This window comes from Sardina pilchardus, chromosome 14 (assembly GCF_963854185.1).
Source record: "Sardina pilchardus chromosome 14, fSarPil1.1, whole genome shotgun sequence".
NCBI lineage: Eukaryota > Metazoa > Chordata > Actinopteri > Clupeiformes > Clupeidae > Sardina > Sardina pilchardus.
In genome coordinates, this window is record NC_085007.1 from 8,323,204 (window position 1) to 8,333,203 (window position 10,000).

Here is a 10,000-nt window from a genome sequence, read left to right on the forward strand (position 1 = left end):
ACATGAGCTGCAGCTCACTGTGTGTGTGTGTGTGTGTGTGTGTGTGTGTGTGTGTGTGTGTGTGTGTGTGTGTGTGTGTGTGTGTGTGTGTGTGTGTGTGTGTGTGCTAGCCTGAAGAGAGGTGTTTGTGTGTGTGCTAGCCTGAATTTGAGGTAACTCTTTGTTGTTTTGCACTATATAGACTTCCACTATCCTGTCTATTGTATTTTAAAATTTGCTCTCTCCTCCTCTTCCCCACACACACACAAACACACACACACACGCACACACACAAATACACACACACACACACACACACACACACACACACCTAGCTTGTCGGACTTGCAGCAGCTGAAGGGGAACCTGTCCTCTCAGGTGAACGAGAGTCTGGAGGCTCACCTGTCTCTGGAGGAGCAGCAGGTCGAGGTGGAGGCCATCTTGAAGAACATCTCCTCCTCCATGTCAGAGCAGCGCGCACACACACACACACACACACACACACACACCAACGGCTCCTCCATCAGCATGCCTGTGGGAGAGTCCAACCTCAACGCCAGTCAGGTCAACGTCACAGCAGACGATACACTGCTAGGAGCCCAGGTGAGAAAACACAACACACACACACACATGAGCAAGCAGAGGCAGATTACGCAAAAAGTCCATCAGCAAGTGTTTCATCAACAAGCCCCATATTCAACACAAGTTAAAGTAATCTACCCCATAATCAACAGAATTAGTCTACATCAACAAGCCCCACATTCAACAAAATTAAAGTACAGTAACTTCCCGCATATAAGCCGCATTGTGTATAAGCCGCAGGACAGTGATTTTTGCAAGTTAAAAGAAACAAAACCATATTAACACTATATTAACTGCCCCCCTGTATTAACCTCAGAGCTGAAGAAATTTAGCAAAATCAATGTACAAGGCACGGCTAATACTCGGGAAATTACGGTACTTTATATCTGTTACCAGAGTTAATACGAGGGAGACTCGTGCGTACTCAGAAAGACTATGTTATATTCAACTTGACAGAGGAACTACGCTTCACACACAACTTGTGGGGAGTTCAGCGAAAGAGAAAGTTTATTGTTGCACACACACTTTTATACTCGCACATCACGTGCCCTTATTAAAGTATATCATTGGCTCTAACCAACCAGCATTTATAACCATAAAATAAAAGGTGTATTACGGTACAATTGAGGGCATAATTCTATACATGTCAACACCCCCACTTGCACTCACATTGTTGGCTAAATAACTGAAAACATTCATTTCAACTGTGTGCTGTCTAGACTAAACAATACTTTTATTCCCCAAACATATATGTATCAAACTTCATCAACTTTTGCTTTGTTACAGGCTTTGTCATTGCATCTGCAATCATCTCATCAGTTGGGCAATATTCCAGACTCACTTTTCCATCATTCACAGCTGACCTCACAAAATGATATTTTATGTCAATGTGTTTGCACCTCTGTCTATTGACAGGATTCTTGGCTAAAGCAATAGCACCCTGGTTGTCCTCGTACACTTTTGGTGGCTCACACTCACATCCATCAATACCTTCCAGCAGTTGTACAAGATACATACACTCCTGTATAGTTGCAGCTAATGCCATGTACTCTGCTTCACAGGTAGATAATGCAACAGTGGGCTGCTTTTTGGTTTTCCATGAGACCAGAGGTCCATCAGTATTTAGACTCACACAATAGCCTGTCGTGCTTCTCCTGTCTGTCTTGTCACCTGCCCAATCTGCATCACTGTATGCTTGTAACCACAAATCAGTATTGTCACATTTTCTGTAACACAATTCTTTCCCACTAGTGCCCTTAAGATATCTCATAACATGTTTTGCAGTAGCCCATTGCTGTTCTGTTGGCTCTGCAAAATATTGTGACAGTTTGCTAACTGTGAAGCTGAGGTCTGGCCTAGTGCATGTAGTAAGATAAATTAAACTACCCACCACTTCTCTGTATTTCTTAACATCACTCATTTTCTCTGCATCCTCAGTGTAATTCAGCTTTTGTTCACAGGGTGTGGCCCTAGGCTTACAATCTTGCATGTTAAACCTCTCAAGTAATTTTTCCACATACTTCTTCTGTGACATTTTAACACATCCATCACACTGGTCAAAATTAATCCCAAGAAAATATTTCAGTTGACCCAAATCTTTCATTTTGAATTTTGTTGTGAGCATCTCTTTCACCATCTTTAGAGCATGTTTGTCACTGGCAGCAATGATCACATCATCCACCCATATTATCATGATCACCTTCTCATCACTGGTTTCCCTTGTGTAAACACAATGATCAGCTTCATTCACTTTGAAGTCGTTTGCAATCAGGAATTCATGCAACATCTTATTCCAATTCCTGCCAGACTGTTTCAATCCATATAGTGACTTTTTCAGTTTGTACACCAACTTTTTATTTGTGTTTGTTTTAGTCTCATATCCTTCAGGCTGCTCCATATATATCTCGCAATCTATTGGTGCATGCAGATAGGCCGTTTTGACGTCCATCTGATGCAGAATCAAACTCTCCTGAGCTGCTTTTTGCATCAACACCCTTATGCTAGTTAAGTTGGCAGTAGGAGAAAAAGTCTCCTCATAGTCTATACCAATCTTTTGACTGTATCCTTTGGCTACGTAGCGTGCCTTGTATCTGTCTGAACCATCACAATCACTCTTCATTGCAAACACCCATCTACCCCCCACTGCAGTCTTTCCCTCAGGTAAACTGGTCAAAGTAAACGTGTCATTCTCTCTCAGTGATTGCATTTCTTCATCCATCGCACTAACCCACTCTTTTGATTCAGTTGAGGCTACTGCTTCCCTGAATGTTAGGGGTACATTACACACCAGTCTGTAACAGTAATCTATGTTGACCAGAGCTTGATCTTTCTTACCATCAGTAACATATTCGGTCAGATAGCTTGGTTTCTTCCTCTCTCTAGGAGGGTATCGCTTAGTCTCCTCGTCAGTCTGACTATCCTGCATCTGGTCACTCTGACTATCCTGCATCTGGTCAGTCTGACTATCCTGCATCTGGTCACTTGTTTCAAGCTCTGCTACTGGACTTTGGTTCTCAGTGCGCCCTGCACTAACATTACTATCCTGCCTGGCCCTCATAGCTCTTCCCTGAATAACGTCATCGTCATTGTCATCAGGTGTCATGTCAGTCTGTGTCTGTTGTTCTGCTCTCGTCTTAGAAACAAACTTCACTAATCTGTGCTTCTGCACTTTTCTGCTCCCAGGATAGTAAACCATGTAAGCTGGACTATTTTTGTCGTATCCAACAAAGATCCCTTTCTCACATCTTGAGTCAAGCTTGCTCTTGTCTTGCTTGTAAGCGTAACATGCTGACCCAAACTTCTGCATCCTAGAAACATTAGGCTGCTTTCCTGTGAGCATGAAGTAAGGCGTCTGCTTTGTGCGATTGTTATAGCATCTGTTCCAGACTATAGCTGCAGTCTGTACTGCATAAGTCCATAACACCTTAGGTAGCCCACTCTCAATAAGCATACACCTGGACATGTCAAACAAGGTTCTCCAATTTCGCTCTGCGGTACCATTCTGGTGTGGGGAATATGGTGCCGAGGTCTCGTGCCTAATCACATTTCTGCTGAGTAGTGCCTGGTAATCTCTTCCCATAAACTCTGTACCATTGTCTGACCTGATACATTTAATTTTCCCGTATGGGGCTGTGTCAGCTAGAAATTTTTCAGTTGCTTGTACTGTGTCACTCTTATGTTTTAGAAAGTACACAAAAACGGCACTGGAATAATCATCAGTGAACGATACGACCCACCTATACCCATCTCTGGACTGAGGGTCTATAGGCCCTGCTAGATCGGTGTGTACTAACTGTAGAGCTGCTTTGGCTCTTGCATCAGGCTCTCTGCTTCTAGTCTGAACGAATTTCCCCTGAGTGCACACATCACATAAGACAGACTTATCTACCTTCCCCTTAATTGTCATGCCACTAACCACATTCTGCAATTTTTGCACATCATCATAATTGCAATGGCCTAAAATCTCGTGCCATGTCTGCATGTCATAACACCCATTGCATTTATCATCACACTCACCATGTACAGTCTCTAAGTAGTAAAGTCTGTTGTGTTCGTGAATGTGGAATTCAGTACCGTCTCTGTCCTGTAGCACACTGTTCTTTTCTCTGAAGATCACAGTCGCCCCGCTCGCTGTTGCGGCCTTCACAGAAAAGATGTCCTGCGGGTATGAAGGGATACACAATGCTTGCTTCAGCGTCACGTTGTGGCCTCGTCCTCCGCTGTCCATCAAGCACACCTTCGCATCTCCTCTGTGCTCTGCGATTCCATTGCTCCTCGTGCCGTCGGCCAGCTCTACGCAGTGTGTCTCTGACTGGAAACTTTCGTCGAATCTTTTGAACTTTGCAATATCCGTGATGATATGCGAAGTCGCCCCTGTGTCCACCATCAGACCTTTCTCCTTGACACCGCGGCCTAGCTGACAGTCCCTGGCTGGTTCCACCTCCCTGTCGCTCGTTAGGAATGCATACGACTTGGTTGACTCCTCAGAAGCTTGCCGCGCATCATCTCGGCGCTGTTTCTTTCTGCAGTTGAAGTCCCGGTGCGTGTTGGTTTTGCAGTGACTGCACCACTGCCGGCGAGTACAAGCTCTCGCCTTGTGCCCTTTCTGTCCGCACTTGAAGCACACGATATCCACATTCACCTCTGCTCCCCGGTTACTTGCCACATAGGGTCTCGGACTCGGCTGTGCTCGCGCAGTCATGACGTTGTCATCAGAGGCTGTTGCGCGCAATTTCTCTGTGTCCTCATAGCTCCGTAGCTTTGTTTTAAATTCGGCGAAAGGCATGGTCACATCGGCCTGTGTAACGTGAATGGTAAATGGTTTGAAGGACTCAGGTAGTCCTTTCAAAACCATTGCCACCAGCAGTCCATCACTCAACGTTTCACCAGCGTTTCTCAAAGCAGTGATCACCGTCTCTGCACGGATAACGTATTCAGTAACGCTTTCGCTATTCGACTTCTGCAGTGAAGTTAGCTCTGTGTAGAGGCTGACTATTCGAGGCTGTCCCTTGCCCGCATAATAATCTCTTAGGATCTTCAATGCTTTCCGACCATCATCCGCCCCTTCTCGCATAACCAGCGATAAACTCTTGTCATCCAGGAACTGTATTAACTCTGCATACGCCTCGGCGTTTCTCACCCCGTCTACTGGCCAGTCGCTGTCCTCAGTAGGTTCTCCAAGAATAGTATCTTTCAATCCTTGCAATCTTAGATGTCCTAAGAATTTCGTTTCCCACAGTTCATAACTCTTTTCATCTCCGTCGAAAACTAGCCGGGACCAACGGCTGCTAATACTCGATCTGTCCATGGCCTTCCTGCTAGCCATCTCGGCTCTTCAAGCGCGTTGCTCAGCTAGCTAACACGCCTGGTACTTACTTTCGATATTTCTTTTCGTTTATCTCTCTGAGTAACCCTGGGCCCATAACCTGTTACCAGAGTTAATACGAGGGAGACTCGTGCGTACTCAGAAAGACTATGTTATATTCAACTTGACAGAGGAACTACGCTTCACACACAACTTGTGGGGAGTTCAGCGAAAGAGAAAGTTTATTGTTGCACACACACTTTTATACTCGCACATCACGTGCCCTTATTAAAGTATATCATTGGCTCTAACCAACCAGCATTTATAACCATAAAATAAAAGGTGTATTACGGTACAATTGAGGGCATAATTCTATACATGTCAACAATATCAACAAGCCCCACATTCAACAAAATTAAAGTCCTTTATATCAACAAGCCCCACATTCAACAAAATGAAAGTAGTCTACATCAACGAGCCCCATATTCAACACAAATGAAAGTAGTCTACATCAACAAGCCTCACATTGAACACAAATTAAAGTAGTCTACATCAACGAGCCCCATATTCAACACAAATGAAAGTAGTCTACATCAACAAGCCTCACATTGAACACAAATTAAAGAAGTCTAAATCAACAAGCCCCATATTCAACACAAATGAAAGTAGTCTACATCAACAGAACGCCCACGCATACAACTGCCAATAGAACAGCAAAATCAGACTTATGCTCGGCCCAAGTTACACTGTCAGTGTCAGTGCCAGCTAGTATTGCAGTAGGACAGTGTGTCCTTCCCTGATTGTGCCGATAATTCTCCCGTGGCGTGTCTTTGTGTGTGTGTGTGTATGTGTGTCTGTGTGTGTCTTTGTGTGTGTGTGTGTGTGTGTGTGTGTGCGTGTGTGTGTGTGTGTGTGTCAGGTGCAGAGTCTGGAGGAGCGTAGCTCAGAGCTGACTGAGCAGGTCCAGTCCAGAGAAGACCTGGTCATCAAGACCAGAGAGGAGCTGGAGTCACGCATCACACAGGGCGAGAACAACATCAAGACCATCCAGGAGTTCCAGCAGGTGAGATCACTTCCTGGGTCACTGACCTCTGACCTATGACCTCTTGGGTCAGTAAGGTCTGGCTACACTCCACTCTTCCCGTGGTGTACAGCCAGACTCTCTTGGGTTGTGTATCACTTCCTGTGTCACCACTTTGTTGAATCTTTTTTGTGATTCTTAATTATCTGAACAAACTTCCTGCATGTACTGTAAGCTAATTTTTCCCTTTCTCCCGTCCCCTCTTCTCTCCCTCTCCCTCTCTATCCCTCTCTCCCTCTCCATCTCCCTCCCCATCTCAATCTTCGGATCCTTTGCAGCTGACGGACCTTGCTGAGGGGTTAAAGGTCGCGTCCCTGTCGTCTGTGGTGAAGGCCAAGGAGGTTGAGTCTGAGGCATCTGCTCTGCAGAGAAATCTAGAAGGTACCGCGTACTCCTCCTTCCCCCAACCCCCCAAAGTCTGTCTGCCCGTCTGCCGAGTTGCCATGCCAACACACTCACACACACACACACACACACACACACACACACACACACACACACACACAGACACACACACACACACACACACACACACACACACACTCCCAGGCTCATTCCACCCTAATCACACAGTCTGGACGAGGACCACAGCACTCAAATAAACACACCGATAAACAAGCGGGCCCCACAAATGGGTTCAATCAAGACTCTCTGGGCGTTCAGGGAGAGAGGGAGAGAGGGAGAGAGGGGTGGATTGGGGGATAGAGAGGGAGGTAAGGAGGGGAAGGATAGAGGGAAGGAGGTATGAAGGGAGGGAGAGAGAGGATAGAGGGAGGGAGAGAGAGGGATGGAGGGGAGGGCGCCGGCAGGCACTCCATCATTGGCATGGCGATTTGTTTCTCGTTTAAACAACAAATGATTGCATTTCTGCCCTGCGCTCTGGAAGCCGGGCACCGATCATGAGTACTCCACACATGCCAGCCTCCCTCGAGTGCCCAGGCTGGGGGGTAGCGAGTGGTGGTGGTGGTGGTGGTGGTGGTGATGTGGGGGCACTTTTGGCGCACCGCTGTGGGGAACCGGCAGCCAGCCGGTCGTCAAACAGGCAGCGATGTGGGCAGCTACGAGTGTGGGCCGGGGGGCCTGACACACACGACACCGCGGGCCAAACGGTCTCCGGAGGACGGCGACAGAATGGAGCAAAAAATAGCCTTGGCTGCAATCACGGAGCGCAATCTAATTAAACACCAACACAATAGAGCAGAATTAAACAGAGAAGAATGACAGAGAGTGGGAGGTGGAGCTGGAGCAGAGAGGATGGAGAGGATGGAGAGAGGGAGAGGATGGAGCTGGAGCGGAGAGGTGGAGAGGATGGAGAGAGGGGGAGAGAGGGAGAAGATAGAGAGAGGGAGAGAAGGAGAAAATGGATCTGGAGCAGAGAGGTGGAGAGGATGGAGAGAGGGAGAGGATGGAGAGGTGGAGAGAATGGATCTGGAGCGGAGAGATGGAGAGGTGGAGAGATGGGGAGGTAAAGAGGGGGAGAGGATGGAGTTGGAGCAGAGAGGTGGAGATGGGGAGAGGATGGAAGGGTGAAGAGATGGAGTGGTGGAGAGATGGAGAGGTAAAGAGGATGGAGACATGGAGAGGTAGAGAGATGAAGGATTCTAGAGGAGGACTAAGTCATGATGGGGTGAGAGCTACACATTTCGCAAGGACATGAGAGACCACGTTGCAGACTAAAATAAACAGACAGACACACACCGAGACACACACACTCAGATACACACACCCCCACACTCACACACAATGCAATTCAGTGCATCACTCGCTAGTTCAATAAAAGCCCTTGGACATCACCTTCACCTTGTACAGTATGACAGCACAATGCAATAGACTGGAGACACTGCAGCACAGTGCAAGCAGCTCAATACAGCGCAAACAAACGGACTACTTCCTTTACGCTCCCTCCATTTCTGAAGCCTCCTTGTCCTTCTCCCCTGCAGTGTACCACAGCACATGAAACAGCACAACACACAGCACAACTGCTCTTCAAGATCCCCGTCCTTGGCCACATAAGGATACACACACACTCACACACACACACACACACACACACACACACACAACACGTGACTGTGCAAAGCGTCGTGATGGGTTCATATCTACTCTGCCCACCAACACCCTCCCCCCCTGCACAACACACGACATGACTGTACACAACTACACCTCCCCAAATAACACACCACTGGAGTTCCTCATATTTACCGTGACCCCCCCATACACACATAACATAAGATTGGGACAACACCCCCCCCCCCCCCCCCCCAAACCACCAACGGACACACAGCTGAAGAGTCCTCCATGTTTACTTTGGCTCTCCATACTCCCATAACACACGACTGCAGAATTAGTGTTCACTATGACAACATAGTGAACGCTCTCACTTCGGAAGTTTAGAAGTGGGAACGTTCCCACTTCCCAGCCGCATGAACGCACCGCATCAATCAGTCCCTCCTGTTAACAGTGCCCACCTCTTCCCTCAGGCATGCAGAAGAAGTGGCCTCGCCTGCAGACGCAGACCAAGATGGCGGTCCAGAGGGCCCAGCTGGTGGAGGACAAGCCACTGGCCGAGGCCAAGAAGAAGGTCAAGGTCGCCGAGAGACTCCTCCGAGTCGCCGTGGACAACGCTACACAGGCCAACATCACCGCAGTCCAGGCAGAGGACTCTGCCCACGCCGTCTCCAAGGTGACGGAACGGAACACTGCCGCTTGTGGCATGGCAACCACTGTCCGGTCCACCATGGGGGACCGGACATCCTAACTACACACAATATAAGAAGACGTTAGCGATAAAATCAGTTGAATCGCATCGTTTTCAAATTGGAATGTCCTAACCGTAGATATTGAAAAAGCTAGATGCTGCAGAACAGGGCTCCAGAACGTACGTAAATAGGCCGCCATCTTGGTGAGGGCAACAATCACTGGAGGCCGATGGAGAAACAGGTGTCTCTGATTACCTGCAAGTGTTGCCCACAGACAGTCAGGTGTTTGCCCCCAGCAACATGGTGGCCTCCAACACACACACACACACACACACACACACACACACACACACACACACACACACACACAGGTGTTTGCCCCCAGCAACATGGCGGCCATGTTTACGTATGTCACCTAATAGAACTTGATGGACAATGTGGTATCTAGCGTTCCAATATCTATGGTCCTAACTGACACGAAGCAGTGTTTTGCAGCGTGATGCAACGCAGAACTTTTGTCGGATGCCCCGTCTCTGTTTTTCTGTCTGTCGCTCGTTCGTGTTACTCGGCTATTTTGAACTATAAAGAATGACGCAAGCGCAGGACATATCTAATGGATTCAGTGTGGACAGAGAGCGCTCAATGCTACACGACAGTCACTCGTGCGGATACAGTCGGGATAACCTGTCAGGGATGTGTATTCAGGTCACAGCACCTGAACTAGTGCGTGTGTGTTTTGCCATCGGGTGCGATGGAGATAGCAGCTCAGTCTACTCATTTCGACGGAAAAGTTGAATGAGGTGATGACTCTCATCTGGCAACACAGATTCACTATCTGGCAACGTGGAGTAAACA

At 47.6% G+C, this 10,000-nt stretch overlaps 1 protein-coding gene across 1 annotated transcript in view; it reads left to right on the plus strand.

Moving 5' to 3' along the window:
• Positions 1 to 10,000, plus strand: part of LOC134100874 (laminin subunit gamma-1-like) — a 55,215-nt gene that overhangs the window by 39,551 nt on the left and 5,664 nt on the right. Inside the window, exons 12-15 of the mRNA XM_062554352.1 lie at positions 315 to 582; positions 6,285 to 6,428; positions 6,725 to 6,827; positions 8,927 to 9,129. Coding sequence (XP_062410336.1) covers positions 315 to 582; positions 6,285 to 6,428; positions 6,725 to 6,827; positions 8,927 to 9,129 — 718 coding nt within the window. The remainder of the gene's footprint in view (positions 1 to 314; positions 583 to 6,284; positions 6,429 to 6,724; positions 6,828 to 8,926; positions 9,130 to 10,000) is intronic.